This window comes from Hippocampus zosterae, chromosome 20, assembly GCF_025434085.1.
Source record: "Hippocampus zosterae strain Florida chromosome 20, ASM2543408v3, whole genome shotgun sequence".
Lineage (NCBI taxonomy): Eukaryota > Metazoa > Chordata > Actinopteri > Syngnathiformes > Syngnathidae > Hippocampus > Hippocampus zosterae.
In genome coordinates, this window is record NC_067470.1 from 10,349,476 (window position 1) to 10,366,631 (window position 17,156).

Here is a 17,156-nt window from a genome sequence, read left to right on the forward strand (position 1 = left end):
TGTTCGAATCGATCTCTTTGAACTCATTCAATCCCAGCCATTTTCACTGGAGCAACGACCCTCAAACCCAGCGTTTTACTGGATTTTGACTGCTCTTGAAAGGCCCACAGAATACTTGGTGCTAATGCTATATAAACATGGACTCTACCAAAATAAAGTTTGGACTCTCTTCTTTCAGCAGAAAAAAATTTCTTTCTTTTTCCATTCTTCAGCAATCGGCATTACAAAATGGCTGAGTTTCATGAAAATGGCGATTCCTGGGCAAAAAAACGGAGAAACCGTTTTTTCTTGTAAAAGCATGCATTTCAAGCACGTGAGGCACCACTGCCACCTAATGGTCGTTTTTGGACATCATTTACAATGCAAACATCTGATTCTCATTCACAGATTGCATCAGACCCTCCTCCTCTCTATGACGCAAAAAAAAAAAGACTTAGACGTACAAGTACGTCCTTGGTAGTCGGGGCCTAATTTTAAAAAGACGTACAAGTACGTCTTGTGGAGTTGAAGAGTTAAGATGAGCGCGTACCCACCGCGAGGTGCGCACCACTGATTGGGAATTTGTACCGTATGCCGTTAATGGTATCGCCGTGTGTGTTTATGTGCATCCAGGTCAACCTGGTTTCCGAGCACATCTGGTGCGAGGACTTCCTGGTCCGGAGCTTCTACCTGAAGAACCTGCACACTAATGAGACGCGCACCGTCACGCAGTTCCATTTCCTCTCCTGGATGGACCGCGGCGTCCCCAACATGGCGCGCACCCTCTTGGACTTCCGCAGGTATGGCAGAGCGTCGACCCCCTGCCCCCTCATCCGATCAAATCGCTCACCCTCCCCTGTTTTTCTCCTTTCCTCCAGGGTCATAATAATTTGGGGGGGTTGGTTTGACATTTCTTTTAAAAAATTTTTATATATATATTATATATATAATAGTTCATTCGATAATACGATAATATATATATTTTTTTAAATTATTCTTTTGAGCAGATTTGTTCATTGTAAGGTCATTTTTATATTTGACAAATGCGTGCTTTTTGTTATTTATTAGTTTTAGTCTTAGTTTTAATTTTGGGAATATATGGAGTATTTGTCAAGTATTTACTGCGTAATAAATTAAAGTCATCTAGACTACTTCAATGACAGTTTGACCTAGCGTCTTCGTAGTTACCAAAATACATAATTACAATTTTTAATTAACCCTGAAAGCTCAAGTAGCGTATTAATTGATAAAAACAAAAATGTAAGACATTTTTATTTTTTTGGGTTTGTTTGTTTTTTTTTGGGGGGGGGGTTCCAACGTGAATTTTTGATAACTATCCTAGCACCACCTCCTTCTCCTCACCTCCCTCCAGCACTTGCGATGCAGCAACTTAACAGCCCCGCACTGCCTGGCTTAGCTTGGGGGGCGGGGGGGGTGGGGGCGGGGGGGGGGAACACCTCATTCAAAGAGCCAATTAAATGCGAGCCGCCTGACTAAAAAGAGGGGAGAGAGTGTTGGGCATTTGTTAGCAACGGGATCAGCTCGCCCGAGCTCCTCAGGGAAACAAATGAGAAGAGATGCATCTGATTTAGGGATGGAAAATGTCCCCCGCCATGCTTGTTGATGCAAAGTGAGGGGACAATGTCCTCTTTGGTGCTTTATTTCCCTCCCAATTAGCTTGTATGGATTAGAGTGCTTTGATTGTGTGTGTGTGTGTGTGTGTGTGTGTGTGTACGCCCTGACGACAGAGTGTCTATTTTTTGATGTTTCGGCCCTATTTTGCAGTTGCCAGTGTCATTTTTGTGATGTTGCAGCTAGTAATATGAGCCCAGTTGCATAGTCACAAAAGTGATCATTGGAAACCGCGTCTCCTCAGCCAGGCCTGTGCACAACCTGATTTTTCTCTTGCTCGCTCGCTCACGCTCTCCCACCCCTCCCCGCTCTCTCGACCCTCTTGCTTTTTGCATGGGAAGTTCCGGCGCATCTTTTCGCTGCACCCCTTGACACGGACCTAACATGAATGACGTTCTCCCCCTTTGGCAAAAACATCGCCTGTCACAATAACACGCTGGGAAATGACTCTCCATTCCTTTAAGTGCCTCCACTCCGGTTAAAGTGATTGATTGGCAGGCGAGGGCGAGCGGGGCCGGCTTGATTATTGCCGCGTTTGTTTTCGTCGGGGTGCGCCGCATGAGTCACGTTTAATTGGAGCCATTCATCTTTGTTTTGCCAACATGATCCCCGACCACAATAACGTGTGTTCTTTTTTTTTTCTTTGTCTTCTTTTATTCCAGAAAGGTTAACAAGTGCTACCGGGGTCGAGCGTGCCCAATTATTGTTCACTGCAGGCAAGTATTGCAACCTGATGATTATCAAGATGTTGATGGTGATTGGGTTTCTGCTTCCATCCCAGGGGCGCCACTGTTTTCGACCACATTCAATTGCGCGACACAAAAAGGCGTCTGCCATTTGGTTCGCTTCAAATCAAAATGGCCGACTTCGGTGTGGTTTGAACAGAAAGAAAGAAATCACATGACATCGACTATCAAACAAATTTGTGGCCTTATCACTTTTCACACGGCAAAGTGCCTTCATATTTCTTGATTGAATCAAACATCTTGTCAGGGCAAACCTTTTTAGTGGGTCAAATTTGGCAATTAAAGAATATTAAAATTGAAAGACTATGCATTAAATCATCCCTCGGCGATGGTTGTGCTTATGTGTTCTTGTAAATTTACTCTCACCCATGGGATCCCAAAATTTACAATTTACCACCAGAAAAAAAAGGGAAAAAGACAATTTTATTATGATTGAGTCATTGTTGGTTGTTTATGCTTGATTTTGATTTCCAGCTCAAATTCGGGTTAAAAAGATGTGAACTTTCAGTTTAAACTTCCTCATTCATGTTCAAAACCTCGAGAGCGTCACAGAAATTGAAAGAGCATTAAAACGAATAAAATTGCCATGATTACGGTTTGGCAACATAATTGAAGAAAAAATGGAGTAGCACTTTATTATTTTGACTCAGTTGTCAAATAAGTCATGAACTTGGATTTAATCACAAAAAAGAGAAGTGAAATCATTGTAAGAGTGCCCCCACATTAAAGCCATTCAATTATTAAACACCGCACAGACCACCATAGCTTTTATTTTATTTTTCTTACTCTTTTCTGTATTTTAAGAGTTTAGCCAAAGGTCGGTTTATTGTAAAGCCTCAATGTCCCGCCCGAGCACGTTTTTAACAGCCGCAAGTTGTGAAGTCGTGCGTGCGGCGGGAGCGCCGGCACTGCTGCGCCAAGCGTGGATTAATGAGATCGCCGTGCGCCTCCCACCCTCCCCCTGTTCTGTTGGCCCGCGCCTTTATCGGAGAGATGTGCACGCCTTGTTTGCAATTAACATGCAGCGCCGCTGAATGGCCGGCGGGCACAAAGGGAGGCTTTTCAACACACTATCTCTGGAGTACTGGAGAGAGAGAGCGAGAGGGTGGGTGGGGGGTTGCAAGGCTTCAAAAAAAAGAAGCGGTTCTTCAAACCGCCCCTGGTCTCTCAACCTTCTCCTGTGCTCCCGACGTGCATGCTTTTAAAAGCCTTTGTCCTCTGGTGGGCTTGCAGAAACCCCCAATCCCTCTCCATTCCCGTGGCGTTGCTTGCTCAGACCACACATGAGTCAATCACATGTGTTGCATCATCCAATATTCAAATGTCCAGGCCAAATATATTCACAACGTCTCTCTTGCTCAATTAAAAGAAAAACTCTGCAATACTGTATTACAAAAAGGGATATTTTCTTTTAATTTGTGTGTGTGTGTGTGTGTGTGTGAATGTATCTCTCTCTCTCTCTCTCTCCCCCCCCCCAAAAAAAAGAATAAATGTTCAAAAAATTCAAAAAGAAAAGCAAAGTCTCAACAGCTCATTCAGTACCAGCCAATTCTAGACCAAGTCTAAAAAGACGTTTAAAAACGTCTTTGGGAGTGAATGAGCTAATGTCCAAACTCGTGGCCTTCGATATTTGCGTGTCCAGCTGTATTTTACCAGCGATGTTTGTCTCGGAGTCGCTCAACGTCATTATCTGTGTCCTCCTTGTCTATGTCTAACTGCAGTGACGGCGCCGGCAGGAGCGGGACTTACATTCTGATTGACATGGTCCTCAATAGGATGGCAAAAGGTAAACGCTTGGCTTTTTCACACTCCCCCCTGCGTGTGTTGCCGTGGCAACGCTCTGGTTTTCCAGAGAGGGTCCCGTTGATGCGTTGGAGGGTGACGCGGGGTTGCACGGGGTTGGAGGGAGTTGAGGGAACAAAAGCCCCCCCACACAAATGAAAAATCAAGGGTGGGGGGACTATATGAACATGAGCATGTAGTCATTTATGCTACTGTCACGCCGTATCGACCCCGCATCACAATTGCCACATGAATTTAGATGCCACATGCATGGCAATGAAACTGCCTTCGTTTACGGCTTCGCTATTGGCATCAATGTTTCATAGAAGCAATGTGTTCATTCGATTTTTTTGTTTTTTTGTGATCTTTTTCATCTGGGAGTTGAACGTTGCGTGTTGCACGCACTCTACAGTGTTCTACTGTCTAAGTCATAAGACGAGAAAAAAAAACATAGATAATATGAAGCGATTTATGATTGCATGCGTTTCTTGTGCGGCTGCTTGTGCTGTGCATGGCTTGACCACCAGGGGACAGCATAACACAGAAGAAAACTGCTACGGTAACGTGAATTGAAACGCAATGTGTAAAAATGTTTGCCATTCCAAATGGATTCTGCGTCCATTGTGGATGTTAGCAAACCCCCATAAGGTCGAACTGTGTCAATTAGAAGAACTCCTCCATCCCTGCCCTCTGACCTTTCAACTTTGCCCTTACCCCTCCAACTCAAAATGGCCGCTCGTTAGAAAGGGGTTACGTCCGGCGCTGGTTCTTGGGTGACAAATGTCTCCGTTGTCCACGGCGATGAAAGCCTATCGGCGCGCTCTTTTTAACCTTTTGTGTCCTACACAGTGGCAACCCCCTGCCCCCCGACTCACCTACCCCAAACCCCCTCCGTGTAGAAAATGGACATAATCTGGCCCTCAAAAGTTTTTCACTGGCTTCTCTTCGACGCTGGAATTAGGCCCTCCCTTGTTACACATGAAAGTCTTGTTTGGAGTAGTTTTTCCTCCCCCCACCCCCTTCTCAAAAGAAATCTCGTCATCAGCCGAGCCGAGTTGCGCAGTTGTGTTTGGAGAGCACCGTCGCACCTTTCACAGAACCTCCTCCTGCATATTTGATCAAGACTAGCGAGTCGGCGGGCCGCGGTCCAATCACCCCCCCCCCCCCCCCCCTTTGGACGAATGTAATCATTTTCACTCGGCCTTTAGAAAGGGAACGGCGCGGAGAAAAGACTAGATTGACAGATGTGAGCTTTATTCGCCCGCTTGCTTTGAACCGTCTCCAATGTTGTCTGTGCGCGTTGCAGGTGCTAAAGAGATTGATATTGCCGCTACCCTGGAGCACTTGAGAGACCAGAGAGCCGGCATGGTCCACACAAAGGTAAGGAGCTCGCCCCCCCCCCCCCCACCCAACACCCGCCTTTCATCTGTTTATTGGGGCGGTGAGTTGAAAAGAAAGCACTTCACTATTGTTTGCCAACTTCACCATCCAGAAAGTTTGATTGCATGCCAGCGACAAATTTATTTGGAGACCAAATCTGAACTCTTTGACAAAAAGAAAAGGTGCCAACACGTGATCATTGATAAAAGTCGGTGTTGTAACTGGTGTAATTTTATGGCAAAAAGTTGCAGCAATATTTCCAAGAATAAAGTTGTTCGTGAATGGCAACGATTCAGTGGGGGATGGGCTGGCCCACTTTTGGGTGAAAGTCAGCGTATAACTTGACACCCACTGAAAATGCATTGGGGGAATTTTTTTTTTAATCAAACCCAAAATGTCTACAAAATATGTTTTAAAAAATACATGAAACACACATTCCACAAAAAAGGAGAAAAAAAGAGCTAAGGGCTAAAAGAGAAATCCAAGAATATATATATTTTTTTCATAAAAAAATAAAAATCTAATGATCTGGGCGTGCCCAACAGTGCGGGGGTCGACTGTCACATTGAAATTTTACTGGACAAAAGTTCTTTTATGAATAAGAATAAAATGACCCAAAAAATTATTCTTTGACCAGTCTGGATTTCACAAAAAATAATGTTGTACTATATTAATAATAGTTTTTCAAGAATAATGGTAGGACCTTTATTTTAGGAGACTACATTTCTAATGTTATGAGAGTGAGAGTACATTTGTAATTTTGAATTCAAAATTTGAATTCAAAAAATGATTTTTTATTTTATTTTATTTATTTTTTCATGTAATTCGATTTGTGACAAAGGAAAGTTGTGACAATGGTCCAAATTTTACAAGAATAAAGTTGCAATTTCAAAATGATGATAAAATAACTAAATTTATAAATATAAATATGTCATCATTTTATGACAATAAATTTGGGACCTTTTGCCCCCCCCCCCCAAAAAAAACAGCCGTCATTTCAGACATTTGGAGGTGCCCTGAAAACTAAATTCAGCCCCTCAAGCCAGTCTCATGTCTCACCATAAACCTTGGAAGAGGAGTCCATCCAATTCAAGAACCACCAAAAAAGTCAAGATGTCTGACAAGACACGTCTAGTCTGCCATTTTGGTCTGAAGCAGTCATTTTCCACTCATTAACAGTCGGACATTTTACAGGGCTCCTTGAAAGAAAATTTCGCCTCTGAAGCCACTTATCACTCAGCAACATGAAATTTGCTCGCTCTGTGGCGGGTAGTCACAAAAAAAGTCGCAACAAGCTTTGTCTGAAATGCAAGTCGGTCATTTTGGTGTGACTGCGAGAGATTTGGCCGTTTGCTCCTAAATTGGAACCACATATACTCGGCGAGAGTGGGACTCAAAAGTGCGACGCTCCTCCCAAACAGACTTTAAAAGCCCCAAAATCCAGGCATCGACAGACGGATACATATTTCTGACATCACACAACTTTCAAAAAAATAAATAAATAAAATCTGATGGCGGCTCTCGCGTATTGATCAAATTTTTCTTCAGGCCTTGCTGTGTGTTGACACATCAACTCCTACGCTCCTCCTCTCTCTCTCTTTTTTTTGTTGGCCCTGAGCCTGGGGAGAAGAGTGTAAAAAAAGCTGCGGGAGCTCTGTGGAGGAAAACATCAATCACGCTGTTCCTTTGCTCACCTGCGTGGCTAGAAATACTTTGATACTGTACTTTTCAGAGTCTGGACTTTATGAATTCTACTCGTACCTCTTTCTCTCCTCTATATGTGTATGTATGTATTTATGTATGTGTGTGTGTGTGTGTGTGTGTGTGTGTGTGTGTGTGTGTGTGCTTACATCACAAATGTTGCCGCCTCTTGTTTTCCCGCAGGAGCAGTTTGAGTTCGCGCTGACGGCCGTGGCCGAGGAGGTGAACGCCATCCTCAAAGCGATGCCTCAGTAAAGGCCGCGCACCTCCTCTCTTTCTCTCTCTCATTATATGTAAAAAAAAATATATATATACATATATATATAAAAATATACATCTACACACATACATATGCACACACACTCACGTTAAGTGTGTCGGGCAAGTCTTCCAGTGGCCAAAGATGGCGTTCAGGTACCTCTACCGTAGTTTGTCCAGGGCCTGAATTGATAGGATGCCTCAGTCGGGTTATAAGTGAGTCGATGAGTCGTTCAATGCAAAGCATGTCTGTTTCACTGCAAAAACAAAGGGTCCCCAAAGACTTAAAATTGTATTTTAAAAAAAATTGGAAGATAAAATAAGATTATTATGTTCATTTAAAAAAAAACATTTCGGATTATGCAGGAATAATATCAATGCAATTTTGCTTTTTTTCCCCCCCTCACAAATGTATGACTTTTTTCTTGCTTATTTTTCCTTCTCTTTCGGATAGATATTTGAGAATACATTATGTGAAAATAACAATGTAATGAGAAATGTATTTTTAGAACAATATATTTTTCCCGTGAAAATTGAGTTATATGTTACAGCAAAAGAACATGTGTTGACAAAAATGTGATTATTTTCTTACAATTTTTCAATGACATTCTTATTTTTCAGACTATTCAGAATTTACTTTTATTTTTTTTGAAAATATATGTATTTACACATTGAATGAGACGAAAGTCATATTCATTTTTTATGTATTTTTACAAGAATAAAGCTATTTAATTCCATATTTTTGAATAATTAATTAAACATCGAGAACAAAGTTCTAGTATTCCAATACAAATGTAACATGATACAAATCATGTCATACTATTGAATTAATAAAACGTGAATTATTTTTTGAGAAATAGTAAGTTTATGACCGGGAAAAATGGAACAGCAGTTATTCATCTCAATCATTTTACAAAGGTTTCTTCGCCATGATTGGTTCTAAACACACACAAAAAAAGTCCCGAAGACATGCTTTTCATAGAACAGCGGCTGCGTGATTGCGCAGTACAGACGTACCTGAATGTTCTGTTCTTCGTGCCACTGGCCAGCTTTGACATCATGTCCTGGTGAAGAATTGCAGAGAAATCCACTTTGATGATTCTGTACACTTGACTGTAATATTGCCCGAGCGATCCCAACGACGAAGGCGCCGTCATTTTGGAACAATTAAAGCAAAGAGAAAATGTGTCATCACTCCAAGTGAGCAAAATCTGTTTACGAAAGTAGTCTGTGTTGCTAAAATGACCCATATGACTGCTTTACTGCTTTATTTTTTTTCCTTGTAACTTTAACAAATCATTTTTTTCTTTTCAGTGCTACACCCCACCCCTCTCCCAATCTCGCCCTCCTACTTGCCAACTGTGCACATGAATATCGACATGCTAAAAAGTTCACTCGCAGTGATACGGCATCACTCATTGACAGACACCACATGGCCGCAAATACTAAAAATAACTAAAAGGTAGTGTCTTGTCCTCTTTACTATCTTGCTAGGAAGTGTTCTATCTATTTACCGAGAATGTGTGCTAGCATCGTGGTTGTTGTGCGGTGATCCCTCACTTAAACGCGGTTCATAGGGACCGGAGTATATGTGGGTACCAGCATGATTAAAACATGTAAACAGTATTTATACTTGACATATTTGAGACAAAGACTACAGCAGTAAACGTATTTATTTAAATATTGAATTATAAAACCTTATACAGTAATTAACAATCCTCAACATTCCTTCTGAGAAGAGACTTTTGTGTTGGTGGCGTAGAAGACGGACGGCTCTCATTTGACACTGGCCGCCGTTAGCCTCCAGCTAGCAGCTAGCTGGAGGCTAACTAGCTAGCTGCTAGCTCCTGGCCAGCTTTCCCCACGTAGCCGATGTGTTTATGATAAGACAATTAATCGGTATTGAGGAGGAGGAGGCGAAGAGCGAATTGCTGCTGCCAAATCGAAATCGTGCTATCATTGGTCCAGGCATGTACAAAACCTCTGAGTCATTCAGGATTTTTATTTTTATTTTTCTGAATACAGTACTTTGGGGGGAAAATAATATACCAAAGCTGCAATAAATGAACCGCGATATAGCGAGGGATCACTGTATTCATGTATCACGGGTACATTGTGATATGTTGCGCAACATGAATTCCTCTACCAGAGTGACTCTGTGACATTTTTCTCTCTCCACAGTAACTTTCACTGATAATAAAGATAATTGCAATCCATGCTCTTTTGTCTTCTTACTAATTGCACGCATTGTAAGAAAAGACAACAGTTTTTTAACAAAAAATTTTGGGAGAGTGCCTAGCTTTGACTTTACCGTAGTGTCCACTCTTTGCACACATATATCGGTGTTCAAAAAAAACTGTGATTGGCTGGCAACTAGTTCAGGTTGTTCGCTGCCTCCCGTCCAAAGTCCGCTGGGACAGGCTCCAGTTTACCCGCGAACCGACTGAGGACAATACCAAAGAAATGAATGAATGGAAGTAAAAACAAAACAACCTTTCTCAAATCATACGCTTCAGACAAATAAAATCAATTTTCAGTTAAAAGTGTTCTCAATGCCACCTTGGGGGTAAAAAAAATACAGCAACGACAGCCGTTTTGTTAACTTGCAATCAACCGGCTCAAGAGCGGTCTAGTTGACATGGCTTTGGGAGAAGGGGCATGTGGCATAAAGTCGTAAGCAGCTCCCAAGAGCCTGTTAACATTCCGGTGTCAGGGGCCCAGAGTGGCTTCCCTAATGAGGGCCCTTCCGTCTTTGTAGGCGGGTCCAGGCAAAACAGCAGGCCGACGAACCGGTCAAGTGACGAGTATGCTGCACGAGGGTCTGTACGCGTCACTCAAGCAACAAACATGGCACCGTGTGCGACATTCATCCATTTTCCAATCCGCTTTATCCTCACAAGGGTCACGGGGGTTCTGGAGCCTATCCCAGTAGGCAAGGGACACCCTGCCACCCAATTGCAGGGCACACAGAGACGAAAAACTGTTCATGCTCACACTCACACCTAGGGACAATTTAGAGTGTTCAATCAGCCTGCCATGCATGTTTTTGGAATGTGTCAGGAAACTGGAGTACCCGGAGAAAACCCATGCAGGCTCAGGGAGAACATGCAAACTCAACACAGGGAGGCCGGAGCGGGGATTGAACCCACGACCTCTGCTCTGTGAGGTCAACGCGATACCGCGTGCGATAGCAATAAGAAAATAAAGACATGAAAAATGAACCTTAAAACGCATGTAGAATGTTCCCTCCCTACTTTGTGGTTCGGTTGTCGTGGATTCACTCTATCGCAGATTTTCATTTGTGACCATGACTTGATGTATTGCCGCTCCGTCGCTCTTTCCTGCCAAGTTTTTTTTAAACGTTTTTCCTGCTAAATTGGACCAGTCAAAAAAGGTCAAATTTAGGGAAAATTTGTTTTCACAAAAACTGAGATCATGAAAATTCGCCAGTTTAGCATTTATTATACATTTTACATTTTAAGTTATATTTCAGAAGGGTCACAAAAATTCCCACACGCACGCACACACACACACACACACACACACACACACACACACACTAATCCTGTTACTACCTCTGAAAGCAAAAATTCAACCATGTTCCATTACATTTGGCTTTTACAAGCAGCATCAAAGCGGCTCCTATCAGTGTTGTTCATCTTTGACAGAGGAAGTCTTGTCTGATTTGATGCTATCACCTACCTCGCTTTGTCCTTTCCGCCTCTGTCCTCGTCCTTTGCCAATCATAAACATCAAATTCATCAAATTAAAATTGGAAACAGACTTAACACTTGGTTGTAAAACAGTCAAATGGCCAGAGCGGCATCTGACAACAAGACAAGCAAGATGCTGAGACTGAAGAGACAAAACGGCACAAAGGGAATGACAACTGCCATCCAGGCCACGAGTTTCATCGTGGTTGAAGTCAAAAGGATGCGCTGAGGTAAGTCATCCCTGAAAAAAAGGCCTAAGCACCTGGAAAAAAAAAAACAGACCTAACCAACCCAACATAAACCCTAAAATAATACCATTAGCACCTAAAGTTAACCCCAACTATAAGCGCACAACAATAGCTATTATACTAACCACAACCATTGTCCCAAAACCTAACCAGAACCTGAACATACTGCCTTCATTTTAAACCAAATCTTAATCCTAATTTCAGGAAACCTACAACTAACCACCATCATCTAAAACTAAATGTAATACATAACCCCAAAGATAATCCCTGACCGCCATTTTGAAAGTAGCCATAATCATTCAATATAATTCCCATCCATATAATTAACATATTCTGAAACCATAAACAGAATTTTTACCAAAACCAAAATCATAAAATTAATTACCATTCCTCAAAGGTCACCATAAACACAATCCTCAGAAGCACCCTAATCCCGAGCCGTAACTAATTTGAGATCAATCATGATAGTTGAAGAATAGGTTTGATCCCGATGGATAAAGACGTTTAAAAAAAAATGACTGCAGATAAAATAGATTACGTGTTCATGCACCACTCACAAGGCTTTCACAAAAATGGACACACACACTCACAGTGGCGGGCTGTGTTGCCATAGCTCCCTCTGTGCTACAGTTGAGAAGTGCTCATCTGTTACCACGGCGACATACTAGCATGCACAAAATCAGAAGGTCATATGAAAGCTTCCTTGAGTCATATTCATCTGTGGTGATTAAAATATATATTTTTTCAATCAAGATTTTAACGCATTAACCGATTGTACTCTATACATTTCTGGCATCAAATAAAAATCCTTAACTTGGAGGGTAAAAAAACTTGTGGGAACACTCTTCATGACACATCCTTCTGTCACGTTGTGCCCGAAGCGACAGAGTAATCGCTTCGTGCGCAACAAACTGGAGATAAGTCGATCACCGAAATAGCAGACACATAAAGGAACTTTGTCACAAAAATTATATTTAGTACAAGACAAAATCCCCGTCTAAACGGGCAAAAGAAAACGCTGGTCAAAAAGAGAACCAGGAAATAATTGTAACGAGGCAACAGGCAACAAACGCTTGCGGGAAAAAAAAACGGCAAGGAGAAAGTTTAGGCAAAATACTATGATCACTCACGAGAGGATATCTAGGAACGCAACAATTGTCAAAAGTCTTTAAGGCAATGTTTTAACCGAGACGGAATAGGCAATAGCAATGGCACAGCGTGGAATACTCCGGCAGTGAGTCGACTGCCGGAGCGCCTAAATATAGCAGGTGCAATCCACCAACAAATGGGTGGCGGGTGTGCAGGCAGCAAGCAAGAACACCTGCCCCCTGCTGTCAAATACGGAACGTGACACCTTCATTTTAGATTCTGTTCTTCTTGCTTCCCCCACATTTCTTATTTGTATGTGCTCACCTGAGGCAGATCCCTGTGATGTGCCAGAAATCATTCTCATGCACGCGGCCACAAACTGTGAGAGGTTTGTTTGAAGTGCATGAAACCAAAAAATATTCCGTGCCGCAGGACTCTGTTTAAAACGCTGACTACCTGGGCCCGTTCGGAACTGAAGGTTAGCAACGAGAACATTATCGTGGGTTACTAAGTGGAGCAAAGACGAATGCATTTTTTTCCGGGGGGTGTACCTGTGATGACAAAATATAGGGAAAAAAATAAGATGTGTGAAATGTACAGTGTAAGCCCCACATTTGTCTTTGAAAATTAAGAGAACGATTGAGAAGTGTATCGAAAGTGTGGTACAGTGAGTACAAACAGCGTTTTTAACAGCTTAACAACATCTGTCAAAAGGCACTAAACATGCCCGGATGTAAAAGCTGCCATGTTCGCTTAATACTCTTAAAGTAAATGATGTACTTTGCGTACTGGCGTAAATGAGTGAACACGCTAGAGTAGACCAGACGGTTTCTGTCAAGTTAACTGTTAGCTTATCTGCTATCTGATGGTTGTTTCTTAAAAAAGTAAATGGCCAACACAGTTCTGACTACATGGATGTGTGGAAATCTCTCTGAACACACTCCACACCACAGGATAATTGCCGAGGACATCCGAGAATGCGACTTTTTCTGATTTTGATCAGAAGGGTGAGAGGAAAAATACTAAACTCTGACCCGATAATTCGGCATGTGTGGAAAGTGCTTTTCGTGTGAATATTAGACTTTTTGAAGCTGAACAACTCGATGCAGTGTCTCGAAGGGATATGAAGTGAGGTTTATGGAACGCAGTGTACTACTGACTGACCACCAAGTGCATCTCTTCGTGATGGAACAAGAAAGCGAGTGACAGGCGAACGCTCTAGAACGGGAGTCGGGAAGGTTGCGTCAGTCATTCTTCCCGCATTTCCACTGACTCGCAAAACAAGCGACACAAGCACGTCAAAGAATGCAAAGTGATCCGACTTATCCAAATCTGCCATGTTTTCCCTCGAGGAGCAAGGAGAACTTATCGCGGCGGGGTTACTAGAGAGTCTTTAAAGACAGGATAGGTTGAAAAAAGGCCGTCAACAATACGCTTTCACACATTGGAAAAACATGTAAATCAAAATATAGCAGATAGGATAATGAATACGTGTCAGAGGAGACAATACATTATTTTTTAAAAAAAAAACAGTGATGATGAGTGCAATAATTCTAGTCGGATGAGAATAAAATAGAACTATTATGTAACAAGCAAAAAAAATAAATAAAATAACGGTTGTCTTGTGTCGAGCAGCTAAGAGCATCTTCACACGGCATAGCAGCGCTATCTAGTGTTCGCAAGACAGACCTGCGGAGCCATTTTGCTTTTTTCACACTTCAGGATTTTCGTCAATGGACGCCTACAGCTTCGTGTTTGCTTTCAAAACTTAGCTTGTAGCAGACGTGTGCATATTTTCAGCATGTGACGTCTCTGACCACTCGTGAAAGGACGCTTTGATCCTCTTCTCTTTAATCTATAACTGCTTCAGACAACAAAGTGTATGCGGAAAAGTGGTGAAGATTGCACGACTGTGTCTCCTATGTGTTGTGTTGTGTTGTGTTATTTTGACTTAAAAATGGCGCTGCGAGAGTGGCTGCCTTTCCAGCAGCTCCTATATTTTGTTGTTCTACTTCTTCCTTTCATAACTTTGCTGCTGTGAATTGGGAATTTATCCATTGCGAGACTAATAAAGGTTTTCTTATTTTAATTTATCTTATCTTATCATCGGCGAAGAGCGACAGTTTACTGTCATGGTAGCTAGCCAGCGAGCCTGCTCAACATGTTTGCTGATGATGCCCATTTTTAATGCACTTTGAGGCCGTTTTTAATTGACAAACATTTCCCTTCATTCTTTACCGGCCACCCATTTTGCAGGCATGACAGGACAGCCTGCTTTGGTCTCCGGAAAATGAAAGGCGACGGGCCTCCCTCAGGGATTCTGCTTTCCCGAAAGTGACTGACACATATCACACACAAGTCATTCACTCCAGGTCAGTGTTTACAACAGCTGTACCCTGTCCTCTTTCCTTATAAACATCCAGAGGAACATATTGTTTGACACCAAATCCTCCATCTCCTCGCCTCAAAACATGCCAATCAACTCATATGTCAATCTTCAGGGTGATCGCGGGATGGATTATGGAACACAATGTCCCTTAGCTAGCCTGTAATATTATGACTGCATTCTCATTCTATCCCACATCCCTGACCGTGGCCTCCAGAGATGATTAAACACGCAGGCGGCCGCCACCACTGAATTCATTTGAATAAGAACCGCGCTCGCAGTTATTCGTCCGATAAACGACGCACAAAAAGCCGGCCGCTAATTCCTGTAACCTGCACTGTCAATAACAGGCCAAGGAGTTGTTTTGTTTTTTGACACACTGCTTGCTTGTGGTGATGTGCTGACAGCCCAAGCAGTGACAGGGAGTATTCCAAATCAAAATAGGTCACTTCTTGTTTTAAGACAGTGGGCCCCAACACCCGGGCCGTGGACCGATACCGGTCCCTGGGTCATTTGGTACCGGGCCGTGCAGAAAAGAATAAATAACTTACACTACTTTTGTTTTATTTATTTCTCACTCTGAAAGGTATTTTATTTTGAAAATATTCCGGATTCTCTGTTACATCCGTCTCCAGTATGTCACTCTTGACGCAGGCCATGGCGCACTTCTCAGTCACGTGACAGGTTACCACTAAATTGAAACCCAGGAGCGAGGAAAATGAGTAAAAAAACAAAACAAAAAACGTCTTTGGGAAGGGGAAAAGACCCAGGCCAGGAGAAGATGAGTCTCCAGTTTTCAAGAAAAAGAAGGCTCCGTTTAATAGAGAGTAACAGTAGTATCTCAATGGGAGATTCCCACGCACCAAGCTCACTCTGCATAATATGTGGTGATGGTGAGTCATATTTTTCATGCACTTTTTATTTGCGTTATATCTTATTTTGAAGGCACGTTTAAACATTACCATAGCGACCAGAGAGCGTTGCGGCCAAATAGGACGTTCCTCATGTCGTGATTCGTGTTTATTATTGTTTCGAAATGCCACAATTTTCATGAAGGTCATATCATTTTATTTTGTTGTATTTATCCGGCCTTGAAGGCCAGTCCCTGAAAATATTGTCTGACATTTAACCGATTAAACAGGTTGGGGACTTCTGTTTTTGCCAGTCACTTTTCAAGTAAGCAAAAGTATTGGAACAGTGAATGAAAGGGTTAAAAGAACTTCAAGTGTTTAACATTTAACATTTGGTGGCATATAACCTTTAAAACAGGGGTCGGCAACCCAAAATGTTGAAAGAGCCATATAGGACAAACAAAAAAACAATATGTCTAGAACCGCAAAAAAAAAAAGCCTTCTATAAACCTTACAATGAAGGAAACACGTGCTATATGTATGTAGGAGACAGGACTGTCTCAGAATTGTTAATGTTATTCATTCCTTTGTGTGCATGTTCACAAACACACCTATAGAATTTATTTTGTAATTTCCTCGCTTGATTTTCTGTTTTGGTGCATTATTTTTGCTTTTCTTAGTGTCAGTGAAGTGATCATTAATTTCCGTTTTTCTGAGGCTGTCTTTGAATGCCTCTCGAGTCGAAAAACAGAAGAGAGAAGTCGGACGTAGACGTGTCTGTGTTTGTCGAGACTGTTAAAAGCATAAATAAAGTGTACGTTTTCAAAAACAAACAACAGCACAGCTCTCCTTTTTTCAGAACTGCAACATGTATCTATATCTATTTGAGCTATATTAGCCTACTATCAAAATATTTTTCTATTTTCAAATGGAGCTTTTTATAAAGCTCCAGTGAGCCACTAGATGTCGCTAAAGAGCCGCATGCGGCTCTGGAGGCGCGTGTTGCCGACCCCCGTCTTAACATAACTGAATCAAGCCTACAAGCCATTGTAGGCTTCACCAAACGATTGCATTTTTCTTTCTTCCAAATTTTGTTTCTGTCTGGGGGTTTCTCCCAAGTGTCCCCTCACGGTGAAAGTCCGGTGATTGACTTAGTCTTCCCGTTCTTTTTACTGGTGCTACGCGCTGTAAAATGCTCAAGCTTGTCTTGTGTTATTGCGGGTGCTATTACTCACATTGCAGAATAGATTTGATTATCTCCTCATCTGCAGAGCAGAGGTATGACAATGTCTGCATAAAACCGATGCAGACACTGTTCCTGATTAATTATGCATGACGCTCGTGGCTTTATTTTAAGGGTCACCTGCGACACAGTTGGGTATGGTGGTGCA

The 17,156-nt window shown here is 42.2% G+C and overlaps 1 protein-coding gene across 1 annotated transcript in view; it reads left to right on the forward strand.

Moving 5' to 3' along the window:
• The window catches only part of ptprn2 (protein tyrosine phosphatase receptor type N2), a 132,178-nt gene extending 122,484 nt beyond the window's left edge, over positions 1 to 9,694 (forward strand). Inside the window, exons 18-22 of the mRNA XM_052054086.1 lie at positions 613 to 779; positions 2,274 to 2,327; positions 4,079 to 4,143; positions 5,446 to 5,519; positions 7,404 to 9,694. Of these exons, the coding sequence (XP_051910046.1) occupies positions 613 to 779; positions 2,274 to 2,327; positions 4,079 to 4,143; positions 5,446 to 5,519; positions 7,404 to 7,475 (432 nt within the window). The 3' untranslated portion in view covers positions 7,476 to 9,694. The remainder of the gene's footprint in view (positions 1 to 612; positions 780 to 2,273; positions 2,328 to 4,078; positions 4,144 to 5,445; positions 5,520 to 7,403) is intronic.
• The last annotated feature ends 7,462 nt before the right edge of the window (positions 9,695 to 17,156 follow it).